The sequence below is a fragment of the Chiloscyllium plagiosum genome, chromosome 14 (genome assembly GCF_004010195.1).
Source record: "Chiloscyllium plagiosum isolate BGI_BamShark_2017 chromosome 14, ASM401019v2, whole genome shotgun sequence".
NCBI classification, from domain to species: Eukaryota; Metazoa; Chordata; class Chondrichthyes; order Orectolobiformes; family Hemiscylliidae; genus Chiloscyllium; species Chiloscyllium plagiosum.
Window position 1 is genome coordinate 58,361,378 of NC_057723.1, and position 25,264 is coordinate 58,386,641.

The window sequence follows — 25,264 nt, forward strand, 5'->3', positions numbered from 1 at the left end:
CTCTTTTTTGGCTTACTTTAATCATACATTTTGAGCTGTGGTATAGACATTTCCTTTATTTGGACACATGTTTATTGAATTCAAAGTAATTTTAGCATCAGCAGTGATTCTTGGAAACACCAGTCTTCCTCATCTTAAACTGTTTTCTTGTGGAATCTTTTTAAAGTGATCCCATCACACACTGAGTTCTGAATGCAAGAAGAAATTTAGTCTTTAGTCGAAGGATTCATTGCACAATAAAACAACATGTTTGGAAAATATTAAATGAACATTTAAAATGTAACTGAATACTTACTTCAACCAGTTTTCCTCCTTCAATTGTGGCAGTATGAATATACTTAGGAAAATTCATGAGGAGTTTTCCTCCGTCTTGGTGTACTGTGACCTGGAGTAAACCAAAAGCACCTTTTCTCAATTATTGCACAGAATTTGTAGCACAGAAACAGACAATTCAGCCCACCTGGTCTGTGCTGTCATTTATGTTCCACCCATGCCTTCCCCAATCTCCTTCCATCTATCCTCATCATCATACTCAACTTTTCCTTCTCTCCACCTCCCCCCATCCCACCCACAAGAGCTTATCTAGCTTTCCCTAAATGCTATTCACCTCTAACTCAAGTGACCGTGAAATCTATATTCTAACTAATCTCTGGGGAAGAATGTTTCTACAAAGTTATCGAATATGGGATTGGCAGGATGTCTCTTGAAGATGCGATACTGAATCCTATTGGAGTTAGGATCTAGGATCAAGAGATATGGTGTCATCAACATAAGCTATGTCTTTATGTATCTATATCTGTGTATGTGTTGAATAGCAGTACTGGAATAGAGTTCTAGCTGATAACTTTAATTCCCTTTTGGAAAGTAACTATTGTCCTTGAGAGCAGCATCATAGAGCATGGGACTCTGGAATGCTCTGACTTATATGCTGCGTTAATTATATAGGCAGTAGAATAAATACATATATCCATATGTTTATTTAAATTTATTTATAGTAGATTTTGTTTATTTCCAATAATCTCCAAACTTCATTTATTCGAGATAACACGGAGTGAATAAAACTTTAATATTGATTGTACTGCACTGTTCACTTTCTAAAGAATATGGCCAACTTCTATGTCAACACTCAGATTAGTATTCAGAAATAGATTCCATTTCTGTATATTTAGACCGTGATCATCTTAGTGTTTACCTGTAAATCAAAAAAGGTTGTTGCAGATTGGAGAATGATAGGTTACCTGATTTGCTGTCCACATTGTGTTAAAAAAACAATGAAACTTGCTGGTAGATACAGAGTTGGATTCCTGTTTTAGGAGTCTTTATTTCATCTCTGCTTCAAACTCCAAACAACTAAGATCTTCTGGTCTCAGCTTAATTGCAAGTACTAACTATGGGGAAACCATGAGATCAACCTAATCACACAGCACACACTCACTTATTATAAACAGTGATTGGTGCATTTGATAACGTTCCTGAAGTTTCTTTACAAGAGAACAAACTTGTTTCCGGATGTCTATCTAAATATCCTAACTGGTTACCTCCAATTACCTGTCACTTTTAGGGAAGAAACTAACTCAAACCACCAGTCTGAAAAGCAAGCCTCCACCACCACCCTCTGTCTTCTACCTTCGAGCCAGTTCTCCCTGTATTCCATATGATCTAACCTTGCTAATCAGTCTACCATGAGGAACCTTGTCAAATGCCTTACTGAAGTCCATATACATCACATCCATTGCTCTGCCCTCATAAATCCTCTTCATTACTTCTTCAAGAAACTCAATCAATTAAGTGAAACACGATTTTCCACATGCAAAGCTCAATCAGTCCTTACCTATCCAAATACGTGCAAACCCTGTCCCTCAAGATACCCTCCAACAACTTGCCCACCACCAATGTCAGGCTCACCAGTCTATAGTAAACTGGCTTTTCCTTACTACCTTTCTTAAACAGTGGCACTACCTTAGCCAACCTCCAGAATTCCAAAATTTCACCTGTGCCTATTGATGATTCAAATATCGCAGCAAGGTGGGGGGGTGGGGGCAGCAATCTTTTCCTTTGCTTCCCACAGAGTTCTAGGGTATACCTGATTAGATCCCAGAGATTTATCCAACTCTATGCATTTTAAGATGTCCAGCACCTCCTCTGTAATATGGACATTTTTCAAGATGTCACTATTTATTTCCCCACGCTCTCTATCTTCCATATCCTTCTCCACAGTAAATACTTGTGCAAAATACTCACTTAGTATCTCACCCATCTCCTCCAGTTCCACAATGTAGGCGGTCTTGCTGATCTTTCAGGGGCCCTATTTTCTCCATAGTTACCCCTTTGTTCGTATCCCATCCCTAGTTTAAATTGTCCTGAGCAGCTCGAGCCAATCTCCCTGCTAGTATATTAGTCCCTATCTAATTCAGGTGCAATCTGTTCTTCTTATACAGGTCACTTCTACCCCAGAATAGATTCTAATGATCTAAAAATGTGAATTCTTCTCCGCTGCACTAGCCCCTCAGTCATGCATCCAGTTGCTCTATCCTCCTATTTCTACCCTCACGTGCTTGTGGAACCAGAAGTATTCCAGATATTACTACCTTCTAAGACCTCCTTTTTAAATTCCGGCCTAATATCCTATCTTCTTTTCTCAGAATCTTGTCCTATGTTGTTAGTCCTAATGTGTACAACAACCTCCTGCTCGTCCCTCTCACCTTTGAGAATATTCTCCATCCTGTTATGAAGTTGATATGTGTAATATTGTAAAGTGGGGGAGAGCATTGCACAGTCCCCTTAAAAGGTAGCTTTTTGGGCTTAGAGTTCAAATGGATGCCTGAACAGCAGTTTAAAGCGCAGGTGCACAGAGACTGCCTAACCTGAAACATTTTGTGTGGAAAAAAATTTAAAAACCAAGTATTTTTAAATTTAGCCAATCAATTTAAATTAACCCCTTATATATTAAAAACAAAATAAATGTAAATCTGATGGTTATGACTAGCTGGAATGAATCTGATTGTAAAGAAATTAATAAGTCATCAAGGGTATAAAGTTAAGGGCATTTGGAAAATCGATGAGAACCAACTGTCATCTGCCCAAGAAATGACACATTTCAGCTCTCAGAGAAAGCATTCTTAGCTAATATTCCAAACAACAGAATTCACAGAGACAACATCCTGACAGAAGAACTGATACAAGAATTCAAAAGAGGAGGTGTTCCTGAGAGAAGACCAGCAGAGAGGGCAAGGCACATTCTGGAAGATGTATCCTAGTTGTAATTTCAAGAGACTAAATTCTTTGTTTTATTATATAAAGTGGGACTTGTATTTATTGGGACAGCATACCATTAGGATTTTGTTTTATTAGAGAATAGTTATTAGTTAGCGAGGAAGTATTCGGTTTGTTAGTAGTTCTGTTAATTTGTTCACTGTTGGAGTTAGATAAATAAATTGTTACTTGTTGATAATAGAGTGAGGGAAAGGATTTCATTTTATTTAACCACTCCTTTGTAACAGATTGGGGGGGTGGGGGTGAGAGGTAGGCTATACCACTTTTCACACTTCTTTTAACAGATTACGAGGCAAAGTAAGCCTCTCTGGGTGTTTGGGTTTTAGTTATCAGAGGGGGTCGACCTCCCCTTCATAACAGCCCTCTCTGAAATATCCTTGATCCTGGCACCAAAGAGACAACACACCATTCTGATGAATCACTGTTGGCCGCAGACATGTCTGTGTGCCTATGATTAGAGAGTTCCCTATTACAATTGACCACTTGGAACCAGGCCTACATCTCGTTACATTTGAGCCAGTCTCGGTACCAGGAACCTGCCTGTCAGTACTTCATTCCCCTGAGAGTCAATCACCACCTACATTTTCCAAAACAGCATACTTGTTTGAGATGGGGATAGCCACAGGAGACCCCTGCATTACCTGCCTCCCTCCTGTATCTTTCCTGGAGATCACCCATCTACCTGGCTGTGTCTTTAGTTTATCTCCCTTCCTGCAACTGCCATCCATCACACCCCATAGCTCCTGTAAATTCCTCATTGCCTCTAACTGCCACTCCAATTGATCCATGTGATCTGTTAGGATTCACAAACAAGCACACTTCCTGCAGACATAATTATCAGTAACATGGAAACTCTCCCTAATCTTCCAGGAAGAGTACATCACTCTGCTGAAAGCCATCTTTGCACCTTAACAATCTACAGACCCTAAAATAGCACAGTCTTACTGCTCTTAAAAACACTGCTCCAGGCTAACTTAGTACCGATGTGCCACAAAGATCGGTGATCAGTCCATTGCTTTCTGTCATTTATATAAATGATTTGGATGTGAGCATAGAAGTTATGGTTTGTAAGTTTGCAGATGACACTAAAAGTTGAGGTGTAGTGGACAGTGAAGAAGGTTACCGCAGAGTACAATGGGCTTTTGATCAGTTGGGCCGGTGGACCAAGGAATGGCAGATGGAGTTTAATTTAGATAAATGCGAGGTGCTGCATTTTGGAAAGGCAAATCAGGGCAGGACCTTTACACTTAATAGTAAGGTCCTGAGGAGTGTTGCTTGTGATGATGCTACTCCTTTAACAAGATTATGTTGTCCTTGGCTTTCTTTTCAGAAAGGTGGTAAAAGCAGCGATTCTGAAAAGTCTGGCTTGGAAGGGTTTTCGGGTCAATTTGAATAAAGCTATCAGATACTGCCTCAGACAACAGGCTTTTAAGTTGAAAAAAAAAACACTTTTTCAATGAAAGGGGAGTGGCCAGTTCTCCCAACTCAGCTTTCTCTGGTTTGATTTTTTTGGCAGTCTGGCTATTCACTGAAAGCAGACAGGCAGTTGTGAAGCTCCTGGACCCAAGAGGAGCAAGTCCATGCTGATCCTCCTCTCTCTCTGTAAGACCCTGTGTTTGATTTTACCTTTTGTGTCAAGGAGTGTTTATGGGGGTTGTTGCAAATATTTACAACAGCATCATTAAATTGGGATTATCTGTTGGGTTTTCAGATGTGTCAGGTTATTTGGTTCTCTGTTGTTTGTGTTTCATTCGGTAATGGTGTAAATAAACTTTGTTTTGTTTAAAACTAAGTGGCTTGACCAGCTGCAACCCTCCTGGATTATCCATCATACACCTGCTTAAAACAATTAGCAAAGTTAGGGTCCAGGCTGCTTGCTTGAAATGTTTTGAGGGGGTCTGGCCTGGACCATAACATGCTGAACAAAGAGGCATGGGAGTGGAGTCTTAGGTAGATTGGTTAGTGAGGAGGTGTTTGCTGTGCTTGCTTTTATTGGAAAGTGCATTGAGTGTTGGAGTTGGGAGGTCATGTTGCAGCTATACAGGATGTTAGTTAGGCCACTTTTGGAGTATTGCATGTAATTCTTGTCTCCCTCATTTATGAAGGATGCTGTGAAACTAGAAAGGGCTCAGAAAAGATTTTGCCAGGTTTGAGTGATAGGGAGAGGCTGAATAGGCTGGGGCTATTTTGTCTGAAGGGTGACCTTACAAAAGGATGTAAAATGATGAGGGGCATCGATAGAGTAAATAGTGAAGGTCTTTTCCCCAGACTGGGGGAGTCCAGAACTAGAGGGCATAGGTTTAAGATAAGAGGGGAAAGATTTAAAAGGGACCTAAGTAGTAACTTTTTCACACAGAGGGTGGAGTGTGTGTGAAATGAACCGTCAGAGGAGATGATGAAGACTGGTAAAATTAAAACATTTAAAAAGACATCTGGATAGATATATGAATAGGAAGGATTTAGAGAGATATGGGCCAAATGCTGACTAATGGGACTAGATTAATTTAGGATATCTGGTTGGCATGGATGAGTTGGACCGAAGGGTCTGTTTCCGTGCTGTACATCTCTATGACTATGACTGTCTAAAAACCTGATGTGTCCTGGAGGCTGACCATTGACTATTGGGAGCCAAATAGAGTCACCTCAATAATGGCACTGACAGTTGCAACTCACCTCAAAAATGTGAAAAAGCAAGCCTCCAAAGCCCATTATTTCACAGGACTGAATAGACAATAGGTGCAGGAGTAGGCCATTCTGCCCTTCGAGCCTGCACCACCATTCAATATGATCATGGCTGATCATCCTTAATCAGTATCCTGTTCCTGCCTTATCTCCATAACCCTTGATTCCATTATCCTTGAGAACTCTATCCAACTCTTTCTTAAATGAATCCAGACTCTGGGCCTCCACTGCCCTCTGGGGCAGAGCATTCCATACAGCCACCACTCTCTGGGTGAAGAAGTTTCTCCTCATCTCTGTCCTAAATGGTCTACCCCTTATTTTTAAGCTGTGTCCTCTGGTTCGGCACTCACCCATCAGCGGAAACATGTTTCCTGCTGCCAGAGTGTCCAATCCTTTCATAATCTTATATGTCTCAATCAGATCCCTTCTCAGTCTTCTAAACTCAAGGGTATACAAGCCCAGTCTCTCCAGTCTTTCAGCATAAGGTAGTCCCGCCATTCCAGGAATTGACGTCGTGAACCTCCGCTGCACTCCCTGAATAGCCAGAATGTCTTTCCTCAAATTTGGAGAATGTTCGTAACTGGACAGAAAAACATACAAATGTCAAACTTTAGCAAGAGCACCAGCCTTGCAAGTGTCTGACCCTGAATTACCTTTTGCACAGTCGGTAGCAACCACTGACACTACTCTATTCTGCTACAGAAATGACACAATAGATTTAGATTAGTAGCATGTGCTTCTAGGTTTTTAATCCTGGTTGAGCATGGCTTCTCCGTCCGTGAGTGACATTTATTGGCAGTTTTCTGGACAGTTCAACACTTCTCATATATTAGATGCAAGTGAGGACTGCAGATGCTGGAGATCAGAGTCAAGAGTAGAGTGCTGCTGGAAAAGCACAGCAGGTCAGGCAGCATCCGAGGAGCAGGAAAATCGACGTTTTGGGCAAAAGTCCTGATGAAGGGCTTTTGCCCGAAATGTCGATTTTCCTGTTCTTTGGATGCTGCCTGACCTGTGCTTTTCCAGCACCACTCTAATCCTCACTTTTCATATATTGTTGGCTTAAACCCCCTCACCATACTTGCCCCTATCCAATTACTGTTAGAGGGCAGCACGGTGGCTCAGTGGTTAGCACTGCTGCCTCACAGCACCAGGGACCCAGGTTTGATTTCAGCCTTGGGCGACTGTCTGTATGGAGTTTGCATGTTCTCCTCGTATCTGTGTGGGATTCCTCCGGGTGCTCCGGTTTCCTCCCACCGTCCAAAGATGTGCAGGTCAGGTGAATTGGCCACGCTAAATTGCCCAGTGTCAGGGGTGAATATAGGGTAGGGGAATGGGGTCTGGATGGGTTACTCTTTGGAGGGTCAGTGTAAACTTGTTGGGCCAAAGGGCCTGTTTCCATACTGTAGGGAATCGAATCTCATCCATGGTGAGCCCGATCCACACAGTAAGGTGGACCCTCATGCGCCAACATCAGCGTTAAATGCATCCAAGAACTTGCCTTTTTATCAGACAACCTCAACAATAGCTGTGATGGACACCAGTGCCAAATTATAGCTATCAACAACCCCAAAGTGCCATTTCTATCCAAATTAAAGGGAGGTCAACTGGACAGGGGATCAAAACAGCTGCTGAAAATTTTCATTGATGATTGAGAATAGGATCAAGAAAACAGGCTGTGGCTTAGAGGTTGAGGATTGCAGAGGGAACCCATTAAGGAAATAGCTTTAAAGATCCCCAGCCACAGAAGTGCACAAGTCTCCGAGATTGTTGAAGTTACGTAGGTTGTAGCTAATCAGGAACAGCTCCTGCCATCACTAAACATCCGTTCCCTCAGCATGGGCATTTGCAACAACTTCACAGACTTCTTCCCACGGGAAAGCGGGGCTCTATCTATCCAGACAGAAAGCCCTCCCCATCTATACCTCTGCTAAAATGTGTTTTCCAGCAAGGAAAGGGCAGAGTTAGGGGATCATCGAAGTAAAACTTCCCCAGCTTGATACATTCGAACAGACAAACTGACCAAGCAAGGGGTTCGACAAGGACAATCCTGACAGCCTCCAATCCCTGAACCAATGCAAACCATAGCAATCACAGTCAAACAGACAATCACATTGAGGATCTTAAACATGCTCAGAGTTCTGACCCAGATTTGAACCATATCCTCCAAGGAAAATATTCAGGTAGCTATAAAAATTGGGAAAGTAAAATTTTGATCAAGGTGGCCTGGTTTTAAAGGACAATCGCTATGTTGTGACCATAATCAAATAATTTTTGAACTTCATGATGTCCATGGACATCAAGGAATCAATTTCACCTGGGATAGGATTAAAGATCTGTGCTGGTGGCCCAATCTTGACATCACATATATATGTACACAGAACATCCTACACCAGTAACCTAACAAGGGCAACTTAAGACACATGTGACCAGTAGAGGGTTTTTGAATCAACCTTCAGCTTGACTACAAGGGACCGTACCAAACTGTTCAGGGGAATTCAAATAAGTTCTAGTTATCATTGATACCTTTACCAAATTGAAGCATTCCGCACACACACAAACTCAGTAAAGACTAAAGTCTTAGTGCAACAGATTTTCACAAAGTGGAGCCATCCCCAAGTGTTGAGTCTGATGTGGGCACCCACTTCATCGGACATGTTATGCAAGAAGTTATGGTGTTCTTTGGCATCAATCAAAATGTTCACAATGCTTCCAACCCCCAATCCAGTCGGATCATTGAATGCATGAATTGATACTTCTATTATGCTTGGACCAATCAGAATGGCGGCATGTGGCTCAGTGTTTAATACTGCTGCCGCACACTGCTGAGGACCCAGGTTCGATCCCACTCTTGAGCAACTGTCTGTATAGAGTTTGTACATTCTCCCCATGTCTGAGTGGGTGTCTTTTAGGTGTTCACATTTCCTCCCACAGTCTAAAGATGTGCAGATTAGATGGATTGGCCATGCTAAATTGCCCATAGTGTCTAGAGATGTATAGGTTAGGTGGATTAGTCATGGAAAATGCAGGGTTGTGGGGATAGGGTGAGGGAATGGGTCTGTGTGGGTGCTCTTCAGAGGATCAGTGTGGACTCGATGGGCTGAATGGCCCACTTCCACATTGGAGGGATTCTATGAACTCAAAATAGATGCCCTCACACACAAACCTACTGCCCACACCCTACTGGAAAACATAACTGTGGAAATGGCCACAGCCATAAAAATGGGCACAAGACAAAAGAAAAATAAAGTTGTGTTTATCTCAATGGCAACATTTACCCCTCAGAAATGAAGTAGGGCAACAAATTATGCTCCAAATCTGTCAGCCTGATCCTTCCTAGTCCCCCAATTTCCCCAAGTTAAACCCTTGCTTTATAAACTTTTGTTGGATTCAGGTACAACAGGGTAATACCATGTAAACCAAATGAAGTCCTGTGCCCCTCAAAGTAACCCCATCACTTTCACACCCACTTCAGCAAATGGGGTCTGAAACAAGGTGACAGCTGGAGGATCCTGATAACCCCTCAAACCCGACATTTGAATCTCAAGATCACCCCCTCCCATTCTCGAATGCCACCAGGGACAAGAAGTCTGATGCTGACTTCCTTTCAAGCTATACACCACATTCCCAACCAGTCTCTCCACCTAGGGGTAGCCGACAATGCTTCAGATACAAAATACAAAACCGATGAACAGAATAGCTGTAGTCTGAGGAGGATGATAGCCCTTCCCCGATTTGTTGGGCATCTCCAATAGGATGCAGACTCCCCAGACCTTGGATAATGGATACAACCCGTACAACCCTGACTCAATTGTCAACATTTACTGAAGCCCAAGAATCACCCATCACACATGTCAAAGGAAAGGGGAGCTAGGAATGGGGCACAATTTAACAATTGAGTAATGTTGCTTAAAATATGAGTCAGGTGCTGAACAATGATACTGATAGGAATTAGTCTTGATCTGTTTTAGGAACTGTGATAGAGAAAATACTCCAAGGCAACAATGAAACCTTTTATTTCTGTTATGTATAAGTATTATTGCTTAATTTAAACATGTTGCATGGGCAAATAGGAAACCAAGGTATTCATGAAATTGGTTAATTTCTGATGTAATAATCAATTTATGGTGTACAGAAAACCCAAAAAGTGTTCCACATTTTGTTTCATGAATGTAGGGATCATGGATGAGTGGTGAGGATTCACTGTAAATGGGTGCATGATAGTGAGATGTCGAGCACAGCCTGGACAAAGGATTCAAATTCAGCAAACAATGCCCTGGGAAGCCCCAGCAGGGAGAATTTCTAGAATATGAAACTAAAAACTCGACCAAGGCCAGTAGTAAAGGCTCTTTCCACAGCTTGTCTCACAAGCATTCCAGGTTCATGTAACAGACTGGTAATTAAGCCCATAGGCAAAATTTTGTTAGACAATATCCACCATGAATTAATGCCGATAATAATAGATATTTTCGGGATCCAACCACTGGAGTGGCGCCCTTCCCCATTGAAATTACTATACTCACACCTGACTCATAGGATAATGGGATGAGGGACAGGAAAATATAAGGGTAAATCATGATCCGTAACTAATAAGTGTGAGAGAAGGGAACTCATTAATTATCAAGCTACAGTAAATGGGGCAGGAATGTCACACTGAGGCAATTAACCTTGGCATGTCCAATGACAGTTGCTCCCCAGCATATCAAAGAGATCCAAGGCTTACTGCTAAGAATCCCAATCATTCCAAGTAACAGAGTGGGATTCAGAACTTTTGAAGAAAACAGTGGCATTATAAAGAAAGGAACTGGAAGGGATATCATAATACTCTCCCATATGCTATAGAAAGAAAGATATCACTGATAGGGACCAGTCCAACCAAATGCGAACAAAGGATCACACATTATATATTCATACTCAGTATACTCTAATGAAAGCGCCCAAAGCAATTTTAAAACAATTAACACAGAACATAGAACATTACAACATAGTACAGGCTCTTCGACCCTCAATGTTGCACTGACAGTGAAACCAATCTGAAGTCCATCTCACCTACACTATTTCATTTTCATCCATATGTTTATCCAAGGATCATTTAAATGCCCTGAAAGTTGACGAGTCTACTACTATTGGATGGCAGTGCATTCCATGGCCCCTACTACTCTCTGAGTAAAGAAACTACCACTGACATCTGTCCTAAACCTATCACCCCTCAATTTAAAGCCATGTCCCCTCTTGCTAGCTATCACTATCCGAGGAAAAAGGCTCTCACTGTCCACCCTATCTAACCCTATGATTATCTTATATGTCTTAATTAAGTCACCTCTCAACCTTCTTCTCTAACTAAAATAGCCTCAAGTCACTCAGCCTTTCATCATAAGACCTTCCCTCCATACCAGGGATTATCCTAGTAAACCTCCTCGGAACCCTTTCCAAAGCTTCCACAACCTTCTTCTAATGCGCTGACCAGAACTATGTGCAATACTCAAGTGCGGCCACACCAGAGTTTTGTATAACTGCAACATCACCCCATTGCTCTGAAACTCAACCCCTCTCCCAATAAAAGCGAACACACTGTACGCCTTCTTAACAACCTCTCAATCAGAGTGGCAACTTTCAGGGATCAATGGACATTGACACAGAGATCTCTCTGCTCACCTATACAACCAAGAATCTTACCATTAGCCTAGTACTTTGTATTCCTGTTGCTCCTTCCAAAGTGAATCACCACACATTTTTCTGTATTAAACTCCATTTGTTACCACTTAGCCCAGCTCTGCAGCTTGTCTATGTCCCTCTGTAACCGACAACATTTTTTGGCACTATCCACAACTCCACAAAGCTTGGTGTCATCCACAAATTTACTAACTTATCCTTCTATGCCTCCTCCAGGTCATTTATAAATATAACAAACAGCAGTGGCCCCAAAACAGATTCTTGCAGTACACCACTAGTAACTGAACTCCAGGATGAACTTTTTCCATCAACTACCACCCTCTGTCTTCTTTCAGCTAGTCAATTTCTGATCCAAACAGTTAAATCACTCTTAATCCCATGCTTCTGTATTTTGTGCAATAGCCTACTGTGGGGAACCTTATCAAACACCTTACTGAAATCTGTATACACCACATCCACTGCTTTACACTCTCCATCTGTCTGGTCACCTTCTCAAAGAACTCAATAAGGTTTGATAAGCATGATCTACCCTTCACAAAATCTTGTTGACTATCCCTAATCAACTTATTCCTTTCTAGATGATTATATATCCTATATTTTATATATCTTTCCAACATTTTACCCACAACTGAAATAAGGCTCACTGGTTTATAATTACCAGGGTTGTCTCTACTCACCTTCTTGAACAAGGGGACACCATTTGTTATCCTCCAGTCTTCTGGCACTATTCCTGTAGACAGTGATGCCATAAAGATCAATACCAAAGGCTCTGCAATCTCCTCTCTAGCTTCCCAGAGAATCCTAGGATAAATCCCATCCAGCCCTACTCACCTTCTTGAACAAGGGGACACCATTTGTTATCCTCCAGTCTTCTGGCACTATTCCTGTAGACAGTGATGCCATAAAGATCAATGCCAAAGGCTCTGCAATCTCCTCCCTAGCTTCCCAGAGAATCCTAGGATAAATCCCATCCAGCCCAGGGGACCTACCTATTTTCACACTTTTCAGAATTGTTGATTTAAACTGTCCTTTGGAGGCTAGGAGTCTGAGGACTGACATTATGTCAGTCTCACAGAGGGGGAGGGAGAATATTCGCACAAACTTTGAATTCTGTCACCACTTTAATCAGGAAATACCAGTATGAGAATTCAACCTGTCATGCTACTGATGCCACTTTTTGTACTAAACATTATATTCCTGTGCGGATATTCATAATAAACAACTGACATCCATTGAAGACAACTGACATTCATAAACTCTAGTGACAAATTAAGAGAACCTTTTGGGAAATATTTTGAGAAATATGACACAGGTATAAAACCTCTGCTGGAATACAGTTAATGAGTGCCCACCAAACCTTTGCTCGAATAATATAAACACGTGAAAGAGTTTAAAAATAGGATCAATGAGATTAAACCCACTAACTGGTAGGTTGAATTTTGGAACTGGCATTTAAATGCACACATTCATCTGTGGATTTGCCTCCTTTCACACATTAGCTGTAGACCGAATTGCATTTACTTTAGTCTGTTTCATTGCACCAGCAGCTAAAAACGCCAGCTGGATGATCGACACATTCACTATGAGCACTGCATATTGACGTGAACAAGGTCTCTAGGATGGAAGGAACTCCCAGGATTATTGCCACTACCCTCACCTCTATTATTCTTATCACTGGATTTTGTATATTGCAATGCATGTTTCTTTTATGTCTACGTATTTGCGTCTCACAAATTCTGTATTGGCTGTCATGATGGATTTCTTTTCTCTCGTCTATACATGTAACCAAATCGCTTATCAAATATTTAGCAGCATGCTTGACCAAAGTGTACAATGGCTTTCACAATGACAACAAACAAAACTAACCATTTACAGTTAGAAATCCAAAGGAAATTCAGTTGATCAGCTAGTAACAAGCAGATTTACCTTGACTTTGTCACAGTTCAGTGTCTCAATTTCTGACTCCTGGCCAACAATAAATTTATTTGTTGTAGTGTGGCATGGATAGATTTGAGACCAAGTAAATTCATTTCCATTCTGAACAATCTCTGTGTCAAACTTCAAAGTTTTCCCATGCTCAATGGCATCATCAGGTACGCCTACGGAGTGAATAACAAGTGCCATATTAGAACAAAGAATTGGAAACAACCGACAATGTTGAATACTGTCATAAACATTCATTTTTGCTTTTTTCTGTATAAGTACTGATAGTTTTGGCTTCCTGGAGATGACTTTGAAATATTGGAATTTATCTTTAAAGCAACAACTTCTAACAGTCCTGCAAAAAACTGTTCAACATTCAAATAATTTCTGGCCAGGTCACTATAAGGGAGCGTGAACATATTAGAGAAACTGCAGAACGGTTTGAATGATTCCAGGATGAAAAATTTCAGTTATGAGAATTGATTGAAGAAGTTGGGACTGTTCTCCTTGAACAGGAGAAATTTAAGAGGAGATCTATAGAAGCTAACAAAATTGTGTAATAGAGAAGAAGGGAGAAACTATTCTCACTAGTGAAAGGATCAAAAGCCAGAGGGCTCAGATTCAAAGTGATTTACAAATGAAGCAAATGTGTTGCAAGAAAAATCTTTTTCATATAGTGAGCAGTTAGGGTGTGTAATGTATTGCCTATAAGTATGATGGAGGCAGGTTCAATAGGACTTTCAAGAGGGTATTTGGTGATTATTTGGAAGGAAATATTGTACAATGGTATGTCTAAAATGCAGGAGATTGCTACGAGGTAAAGATGTTCATTTGATGAGCCAGTACGGACACAACAGGTTGCATAATTTCCTTCTATGCCAGAGAACCTCTATGATTCTCACTCGCAGACTGGTTACTCAGTTGTGGAGGTTTCTTTAGATGTCAATCAGCCCTTCAGCTGCTGTTCTGGCCTTACAACAAATGTGGACGAACAAGACTGATTTTATTTGTTCCCCCCATTAGGTCTCCATTATAAAGCTATTCATATTGATCGTATCTGCATCACATGGACTGTAATAGTTCAAGAAGAGAGTTCACCACTTGTTCAAGATCAGTTTGGGACATACAATCAATGTGCACATTACCATCCACATTTGCATGCCAAGAACAAATCTTACAAAAACTGTTATGCAGCGTTCATATGACAGCAAGTCCAATGTGACCATGTTTCATTCTTCACAAAGGTATGGGCGTGCCCTCATGCCACAACTAGGATAATGATCTACTCCAGATTGTGTTAGAATGTCCAGGTATTAAAGAAGAAATTTCTAGAAATTGCTGTGAGCAAACCCTGCAGAAAAATCATAGGGAAATGAAAGAAAAATGTAAAATAAAAAGTGGAGCTGGAAAGGCACAGTAGGTAAGGCAGCATCAGAGGAGCAGGAAGGTCAATGTTTCCGGCTGGGACGCTTCATTACATTTTGTTGACTCTGACATCCTGCAGTCCTTGCTATCCCCAAGTCACCGAAAAATGTATTTTATTTACTTTGAGCACATTTTTGTTTATTAGTTTTAAGGTATTCCTGAAAGAAAAATACAAATTATGGAAGTTTTCTACTTGCACTCATCAGGTCAGAATTGTGAGAATATCAAATTTCAAAGGGTACAATAATTTATACTACAAGGATAACTATTTATTTCTCTCTTTCTACAGCAATGTTTAAGCTCTGTGCTACCAAACGAGAGGTTATAAAAGTATGGGAGATGGAGAGACAACTTGTTAGACTGGTGAGGTAAATATACTTCTGGTTTAGGAATAAGACAAAAGGACTCATTTTCCTGATCTTGTCAGCAGCACTCAGTAAATTCCAAGGTTGACAGCTGAGAAGACAGGCTGGCAATGGGATTGATATTTCCTTCCCTTTTTCCGAATGCCAGCTGTTTTGGCCTGAGCCAAGTTGCCTGTATACCATATTAGTTTTAATAGACATGGACCTGAAGAATAGTAACAGTGTTTTTTGGTAATGTGATGAATCTGATGAAGGCTCCTGTCTGAAATGTTGATTTTCCTGCTCCTCGGATGCTGCCTTACCTGCTGTGCTTTTCCAGCACCACTCTAATCTTGACTCTAATCTCCAGCATTTGCAGTACCCACTTCTGCCTATTCACCCAGCAAACCTGTTCCAGCCAATCAATGAGACGGTAGCTAACCTGTAACCTAGCTACATCCCTGAACTCCATATGTCTAAATACCACTGAGTAGATAAAAAATAACCATTGATTTCAGATATAAAACTATTATTTGACCATAAAACCATAAGTTATTGGGGCACAATTAGGCCATTTGACCCGTCAGGTCTGCTCCGCCATTTGATCATGGTTTGAATTGTTCCTTAACCTCATTCTTCTGTCTTCTCTCCATAATCTCTGATCCTCTTACTAATGAAGAACCTATCTATCACTCAATGACTTTGCCTCCACAGCTTTCTTTGGCAATGGGTTCTACAAATGCACCACCGTCCAACTGAAGTAATTTGTCATCGTCTCTGTTCTAAACAGTCGGCATAAGGAGGGAGGAACTGTTGGGCATTCTAAAAGTCATGAAGGTGGACAAGTCTGCAGGCCTGGATCAGATCTATCCCAAGTTACTGAGGGACGCGAGAGACGAAATAGCTTGGGCATTAACAGATATCTTTGCACCATCCTGGAACATGGGTGAGGTCCCAGAGGACTGGAGAATTGCTAATGTTGCCCCCTTGATTAAGAAGGGGAGCAGGGTAATCCAGGTAATTATCGAATGGTGAGGGAAGTAGTGGTAGGGGAGCTGCTGAGGGATAGGATCTATTTATATTTAGAAGAAAATGAGCTTATCAGTGTTAGGCAACATAGTTTTGTGCAGAGAAGATCACGTATTACCAACTTAATAGAATTCTTTGAGGAAGTGACAAAGTTGATTGATGAGGGAAGGGCTGTAGATGTCATATACATGGACCTCAGTAGGGCTTTTGATAAGGTTCCACATGGTATGCTGATGGAGAAAGTGAAGTCGCATGGGATCCAGGATATACTAGCCAGATGGATAGAGAACTGGCTGGGCAACAGGAGACAGAAAGTAGTAGTCGAAGGGAGTTTCTCAAAATGGAGAACTGTGACCAGTGGTGTTCCACAGGGATCCGTGTTGGGACCACTGTTGTTTGTGATATATATATAAATGCTCTGGAGGAAAGTATAGGTTATCTGATTAGCAAGTTTGCAGATGACACTAAGATTGGCGGAATAACAGATAGTGAAAGGGACTGTCAGAGAATGCAACAGAATATGGATAGATTGAACAAAGAAATAGCTGATGGAGTTCAATCTGGGCAAATATGAGGTGATGCATTTTGGAAGATCCAATTCTCGAGTGAACTATACAGTAAATGTAAATGCCCTGGAAAAAATTGATGCACAGAGAGATCTAGATGTTCAGGTCCATTGTACCCTGAAGATGGCAACGCACTCAATAGAGTGGTCAAGAAAACATATGGCATGCTTTCCTTCATTGGATGGGATATTGAGTACAAGAGTTGGCAGGTCATGTTATAGTTGTATAGGACTTTGGTTTGGCCACATTTCGAGTACTGCGTACAGTTCTGGTTGCCATATTACCAAAAGAATGTGAATGCTTTGGAGAGGGTGCAGAGGCAGTTCACCAGGATGTTGCCTGTTATGGAGGGCGCTAGCTATGAAGAGAGGCGAGTAGATTAGGATTATTTTCATTGGAAAGATGGAGGTTGAGGGGGAACCTGATTGAGGTCTACAAAATCATGAGAGGTACAGACAGGATGGATAGCAAGAAACTTTTTCCCAGAGTGGGGGACTCAATTACTAGGATTCATAAGTTCAAAGTAAGATGGGCAAGGTTTAAGGGAGATACTTGTGGAAAATTCTTTATGCAGATGGTGGTGGGTGCCTGGAGTGTGTTGCCAGCGAAGGTGGTAGAGGTGGGCATGATAGCATCATTTAAGATGTACCTAGACAGATACATGAATGGGCAGGGATCAGAGGGATACAGGTCCTTAGGAAATAGGCGACAGGTTTAGATAGAGAATCTGGATCAGCACAGGCTTGGAGGGCCAAAGGGCCTGTTCCTGTTTTGGAATTTTCTTTGTTCATTGTTCTAAACCCTTCACCTGTGCCCTCAGGTCCTAGTTTTCCCTACTAGTGGAAACATCTCTTCCACTTCCACTCTATCAAAGATAAGTTTAGTGGGCGGCACGGTGGCACAGTGGTTAGCACTGCTGCTTCACAGCACCAGAGACCCGGGTTCAATTCCCGCCTCAGGCGACTGACTGTGTGGAGTTTGCACATTCTCCCCATGTCTATGTGGGTTTCCTCCAGGTGCTTCGGTTTCCTCCCACAATCCAAAAAATGTGCAGGTTAGGTGAATTGGCCATGCTAAATTGCCCGTAGTGTTAGGTGAAGGGGTAAATGTAGGAGAATGGGTCTGGGTGGGTTACGCTTCGGCGGGTCGGTGTGGACTTACTGGGCCGAAGGGCCTGTTTCCACACTGTAAGTAATCTAATCTAATAAGCTGACATCAACTGCTTTATAGAGGAGTGGTACATACTTCAGTTCCATTTTGCTCCAAAAAAGGTGTTCTCCAATTTCTGTCTTGAATGACTTCACTCTGTCTGCAAGATCATGTAATCTTCTCCTTCCCATCATTAGAAAAAAAAGTTATTTTTTCTATATACTCTATCAATTCCTTTCAAAATCACCCCATTTCAGAAATATATATCTAGTTAGTTTAATTGCTGTTCATATTGTAATCCTTGAAGCTCTGGTAACGTAACGGAGAATCTGATTTGCAAACTTTCCAAAACAAATATGTCCTTTATATGTTACGGTGCCCAGAGCTGTCCATAATGCTGTTAATACAAGGCTTTATACAAGAGAACCAACAGAGAACCAAATCATCCTCATTTTCTTCTAGTTAGAAAGGTTAATTTTCCATTAGTCTTATAAATTTGTTTGCCACTTAGATCAACATATTTTCGATATTTGTGTACATGGGCTCTTAATTCTCTTTAGACTTAGTTTTCCACCATTTGGAAATACTCAGATATTGCTTTATCTACCCAACGTAGTTTTCTCCCACTTAGCTGTACTGAAAATCATTTGCCGCATACTTAATCTATCAAAGACTCTTTATAAAGTTATGCTGTTATTAGCACATCTTAACTATGGCAACAACCTTTGTATCATGGCAAATATGGATATTTGAGAAGTAGAGAAATTAGCCTAACTGTGTGTGCACAAAGCCAAATGTAACAAAAGTAATTAAATTGGAGGAGAGTGCAGAAAAGGAGTTATTTAGTTGATGGGAGGAAGGACAGAAAGGAAAGCAGCATAGTCTAGATGAGAAATGGGGAAGTTGATGGATCAAGGGGAAGACAAATGGGCAAATGGTGAGAAGAGGGAATCAGATCAAATAAAAACAAGGGAAAAATGGAGAAAAATAACAAGGAACACAGAGCTAATGTGAATGTTTGAGAAATGACTATTTCTGAAGTTCAGGATTAATATTATATAAATAAAACTACCAGTGACATTTGAATTATTTTATTTCTTTAATGTCAGATTTGTTGCAGTACTGCATGAGTTGAAAATTTTTCATTTTAAACCAAGACTGGACTGCTAGCAATCTGAGGATTAAAGTGCTCACTGTTATTGCCTCAGCATGCCTAGGAGTCTTTTGAGTCATTGCCTGTGTTGTTTTTTGCATTGAGCCTAATTATTATACAGTTAATTTTAAAGGGCATGATCTCCACAGAGAATAGCTTCAGGGGATTAAGAAAATGAAATTGCAAATCGAAAAATTTCTAGACGGGCAAAACTATAATAAAAATCATCAGAATATTGCCAGACTTATTATATTTTATAAAAATGTATCTTTCAAATGAAATTTGTTAAATTCCCTTCCCCAAGGTCAAGTAAGTGAACTAGTTCCTGACTTCTTATTTTATGTCATGAGATCTGAAGTTATTGGTCCTCATGTTGTTTTAAAGCCTTCATTGTGGAAAATAATAGAATGGAAGACATTGCATTTTCTTGACTGATATACAAAAATTTTATTTATCTTTTTGCAAGCTCACTAAATCCCTTTTATTATCTGCTCTTTCTCTGTGTATAAACTGTGAGACATAGTTTAAAAATAGAAAGGGCCATTGAAGCAAATAGTATAAATGTTGTGAGGTATATGGTTTATACTTCCATATACGTTTATACGTATATGATGGGTAAACAGGAGGCTGGAAGAGCACAGCAAGCCAGGTAGCAACAGGAGGCAGAAAAGTCCGATGTTTTGGGTATAACCCTTCTTCAGGAATAAGGGTGGGGGTAGGGGGAGTTGTAAATAAAGTGAAGTGAGATGGAGGGTAATCAAAAAGAGAATGGTTTTGTTGGGCCCAAAAGAGAGATTTATTAGCAATGATATTTAGAAAAGTTCCAAATGAGTTGTTTTCTTTTGCACGCTGCTTTTTATGCCCCTTCTTCTGCTAATGCACAAACAAGCTATTAACAGTTTGATAATTGCACTCTGCTGCTTTTCCCTAGTGACCATAATTTATTTGGCATGTGAATGTCAGTAAGATTTTCAGCCTGGAGTATCCTTAACTGCCTGATTCAATTGTTAGTCAACATCCACATATGTTCACTTTCAGCAGAGCTTGCTGACTGCAATTAGGCTGAAAAACATGGTTAAAACTGACCTTTTTGATCATAGGGGTGAAGGCTGGTTATAACAACCAACATACCAGAGATCAGTTAAGGTAGCACAGGCTGACGATCAAACTGAAACATTTCTAGCTGATATGGATCACATAATCATTGAATAAACTAAATGAGCCGGCAGGATAGCACATAATAGAAAATTTACTTTTTTAAAATTTATGTCTATAATTTCATTACAACTAATACAATCAGGAATTTTGGATCTGTGCTGTGTCATTTTAAAATTACAAACTGCGCCAGATACGCTTTGCAAGATGACCCATTAAATTTGTTTTTACTAACATTTTCCTGCAAAAAGCATGGTGTACTTTATTACATTGATACATATATGATCTAAGTAGTGTCATTACCACAAAATGCTTCCTTACCTAAAGCCTTCATAAACTGTTCATAGTTCTCGTCACTCTCAAATGTATATTTGCCAGTGAAATTCATCTTGCTGTAAAAATTGAATTAAATAATTAATAAATCCTATGACAACAAAAGCAGCAGGCACCGTGGAAGATGTTCAGAGTCTATATATTTCATCTAAATCATTAGTTTGACCTTTCATTAAATTTTAACTATAGAAATTTTTTCAGGGCTAGTTGTTGAACTATTTTAAGAAGGTGTGATGTATAGCTTATACCAGTCAAGGTTCTTCTGGCTCACACAATCTGGATCTAAATGACAAAATACTTACAACCAGGGTAAGTTCCTCCAAGACAAAAAGGAATACCCTTAACTGTTGGAAAAAGCAGTAAATCCAGGCAACCTGGTCAAAATTAAATGACAATTAACATTGGTTCCAAGGCAGAAAACAGCAAAGGTTCAAAGTATTGTTGGTAGGAATATAAGAAGATAACCCTTCAGCAGTGACAAAGAACTGGCCTGCTGTTTCACATGATTGAGAGGGTGTCAGGCTTGCCCAATGTCATAATGGAGGCCTGAATCCATTTGTTCAGACCCTTACCGGGATGTTTAATCCCTGAGCCAGGTTCCCCTTCTTTCTGTGATCAGGTGGGCTATGCGTGTGGTGAGAATTACCGCAGGTTACACTTGCATATTTGTAATTCAGAGGGGCAACTATGCATAAGATTTCTGAAGCCATATTGATTTCACCAGCCACCATTATCACAATGTGATGTATGTTCATTCACTGTTTGATTGACAGGTCCAAGTGCTAAGAAAGGCTTTGGTATGGGGCTACGCATACAGATGTTTGTTTTCAAAAGGGATTAAGTAATTGAAGGTGTTTTAATGCAATCAATGGGATTGTGTACATTCAGAATTTTTTGTAAAAAGTGAATCCTCCAATAGACACACACAAACTTCATTATATTTAATCTTAGCATGAGCCCTCAGGTCTGCTGAATGAGTTTACATTGAGGCTGCAGGGGTGAGGGGTTATGGAGGCGGTAGAGGGAGAGGCATTGCAAAGGAAGACATGAAGGGCTCATGGAGAGTGGATAGGGGGCATAGGTTGGCATGGCAGCTGTAAGATAATGGGGGTGTGGATTAAAGGGCAAGAGATGACATGCGTTGGTTAGAAAGGAGCATGGGGACTGTGTAGAAGGGTGAAGGGAGTGAAGGGTGAAGAGATGCTTTTTAAGGGTGTAACAAATTCTTGGATCAGAAAGTGAAGCATTTTCTATAGCCTGTCTCCACACACAGCAGATCTATGCTGCCTTCAGTCTTTCTGGAAGTGCAGGTCTGTCTCCAGTACAACACGCACCACATCAGAGCCCCAATCGTAACAGCTGGTTCACATTCTCCTGGATTGGGTTTGTGGAACTGGGAATTGTAGTGGCTCTGCACCTCCTGTGTGGCTGCATATTCACGGGTGTTCCAAATTAGCAGTACTTAATGATTTCACAATTCATGATATGTCTTTACTGAGTTATGTTGAAATCTCAGAAATCAGGCTTATCAAATTTAACACTGACTAGCAAACAAACCAGGAAATGCCCATTTGGTTGTCACTGCATTGAATCATCTAATAATGGAACTAAAAAGAATCATCTTGTGGGTCCACGTCAAGGTGTTAGCACATCATCTTGTGGGTCCACGTCAAGGTGTTAGCCAACAAGATCCTTTACCAGGCTTTGAGTTTACCTACTACTTTTCCATTATTTCTGCTGATCTCAGAGAGATCTCAGGCAATGTTTATTTTTACAATGCATGGAATGAAAGGCCAAGTGAGCTTACAACTTTAACAATGTAACACAGAGTGGTGAATACAACACTGCACACTAACATGAATATTCAATTGTGTGACTTCAAGAACACCTCTCATTTCACCACAGGAATAAAATGTCCCTAACTCCCATGTAACCGTCAACGCATTATTGCTACGAAGTGCGCCAGTAAATTTAGCAAACTAAGGTAGTCTCAACAGATGCTACCAGATCTGCTAGGTTACTCCAACACTTTCCACTATTAAATTGAAAAAGACTTTCTCTAATTTTATGAGATCTAACCATTAATTAAAACATCCAACATTGGGAATTTCATGAATTAAAAAATGACAAGTGCCCAGAAGATTTACTACAATAAGTATCCAGTGAAATGTAAATGACAGAAGGGGCACTGTTAAGTATCCATTCAGAAATTGTATGGAGAATTGTTTGGTTCATGACAAATTCTTGGATCAACTTTGAACTTCAAGGTGAGAAAATACAAGTAAGCTCAGTACTGAGGATTAGCACATGATATTCTGAATGCTAACTTGGTCTAGGCCATCTGCAAATATAATATGCCCTCCCCCCTAAAATATGTAACAAAATCAAATTACAGACTTTGATATATTTATGATGGACTTCTTGTTAAGTGGAAAGGGTTTCAAACAAATAAATTGCTTTCTTGCTTGCAACGCAGAAATACATTTTCTTTTAATAGAATCTCTCTAGTGTGGAAACAGGCCCTTCAGCCCAAGAGGTTACTCTGAAGAATAACCCACCCAGACCCACTCCCCTACTACTTTACTCTAGACTAATGTACCTAACCTACACACACACACACATAAAAACCCACATGCACACATATACATATACATTTGTGGGGTGATTTTGTACTTGCAGAGTTATAGTGTACTTTGCTCAAAAACTGCATGAATTCCTGTAAGACTGTTAGCTCACTTTTTAGATTAAAATCAGTCTAAACATTATGGCACAGAAAGGGAACACCAGGGGCTAACACCTTCAACTTATTATCTGGCTAACACCAATTGTTACAGTTAACCTGAGAATTTAACTTTTTAAAAAAAAAAGTTTTGTGATTTATATATGAAAGATGTGAAACTATCATGGTCATTCTAACAGATGGGAGACTTAACAAACAATCAGGGTATTTTTCAATGTATAATTTCAGTTACATCACACTGTAAACCGTTGCTATAAATTCTGTGTTTTACAATTGTGTACTCCACAACCACCTGATGAAAGAGCGGCGCTCAGAAAGCTAGTGCTTCCAATTAAACCTGTTGGAAGCAGATGTTGTGTGATTTGTAACTAAATATGTGCAGAGATGAACAGTTAATAATGGCTTCTTTTTACATATGGGATAATAATAACATTCAACTCTAGATTCCAGATATCTACAAACTTCCTTTTTAATATAACTTTTGTCAAATCTAAGAATAATCTGAAGGCAAACTATTCCAAAGTCACTTCACTTGAATAATCTGAAAGCTCAAAATTCAAACCTTGTTGTCTTATTAAAAACGTTGCTTAACTTGAAAGAATGAATGATTCAAGTCATAAATTTCTAGTCCTTGTGAAACATCAGGAGACATTTCACTATGTCAAGTTATTTTTAATTAGCTTAAAATAATATTTTATAATTGTACAAATTACTTAACTGGACACTTTAATCAAAAATCAGGTGACATTGACAGATGGCAGTTAATGGTTTTCATGATAATATTTGTTATGACCTTTGATTCTTTTTTTGAAGTTAGTTATCTTCGTTCTTAATTTTTTATTGTGAATTTAGTAACTTTACTGCTCTGCTATTTACAACCATCATAAACATTACATTCAACTTTCAACTGGAGTAGGAAGGTATCATATTATTTATATAGCTGACTCATCTGTTTCACAAGACAAAAATCATGTTTTTAAATGCGTATTATCTGGGCCAGAAAATTGTAGCTGCAAGAGTAAAATGAGTTGAACTGCCTCTTTTCCTAACTTAAAAAAAACTTCTACTTTATCAGCATGTATTCTGCAATATTCTAGTGAAAAATATAAACAATTCTCCAGACTTTATTAAATCATCAGTACCAAAGTCTTCTCATAATAGATGCTCATTACGGGGGAGATTGGCTGACCTGATCTCAGACATGATTTGTGGTAAACATCCTATGAAACTTTGAGGCCATAAAATTCTTTGTACTCAAGAGAGAGTCGCAAATAATTTTTGCTGTCTGTCATAAACAGATTTTCATTCTCCAAAAAAAGTCTCCTCTAATTTAAAGCTCTTCTTCTACAACCAATGGAATAAGGGAGGTGGTGAGCTCAGGTCAGTGAGTTACAATGTTATACATAGTATACTGGCTACTATGTATGTGGATTTCACTTTGGCAAAACAAAGTTTAATAATTGCACAGTCCTGAAGGCTAAATTGTAAATCATGAGCACACAAAACCTGTAAAATCTTGGAAATTATTAATAATGTAACAATACTATTGAATTTTTTACCAAATGAGATTCTGGAATTTAGTACAGTGTATTAACTTCCTGAAACTGGCTTTTTTCTATGCAGTCACATTAACTGATATGTGAGACAAGAGTTAAAAAAAACTTACCTGAGCTGGTAAACAGATACCATTCACAGGTAGGAGGAACTCATGCCGGTTTTTAAGTCATTAGTAAGAATAAATGTAGTCTTTTAATCTATCAATGCGTCCTATTTTTCTTTTCTCATCAAATAAAGCCCTCTAGTGGTTATTGCGTTCTACAGA

General features: G+C 39.9%; 1 protein-coding gene across 3 annotated transcripts; it reads right to left on the minus strand.

Moving 5' to 3' along the window:
• Window positions 1–25,264, minus strand: LOC122556757 (gastrotropin-like). 3 transcript variants are annotated; one of them, XM_043703875.1, is made up of 5 exons: window positions 25,109–25,264; window positions 20,691–20,761; window positions 13,552–13,724; window positions 12,457–12,509; window positions 1–188 (listed from the first exon to the last, which is right to left on the minus strand). In XM_043703875.1, exons 1-4 carry the CDS (start codon window positions 25,129–25,131, stop codon window positions 12,504–12,506), a joined length of 273 nt encoding a protein of 90 aa, XP_043559810.1. In that variant the 5' UTR covers window positions 25,132–25,264; the 3' UTR covers window positions 1–188; window positions 12,457–12,503. The 3 variants fall into 3 exon arrangements, with proteins under 3 accessions (XP_043559810.1, XP_043559808.1, XP_043559809.1); XM_043703873.1 differs by lacking the exon at window positions 12,457–12,509 and adding an exon at window positions 296–385 and having other exon boundaries at window positions 25,109–25,257; XM_043703874.1 differs by lacking the exon at window positions 1–188 and adding an exon at window positions 310–385 and having other exon boundaries at window positions 25,109–25,263.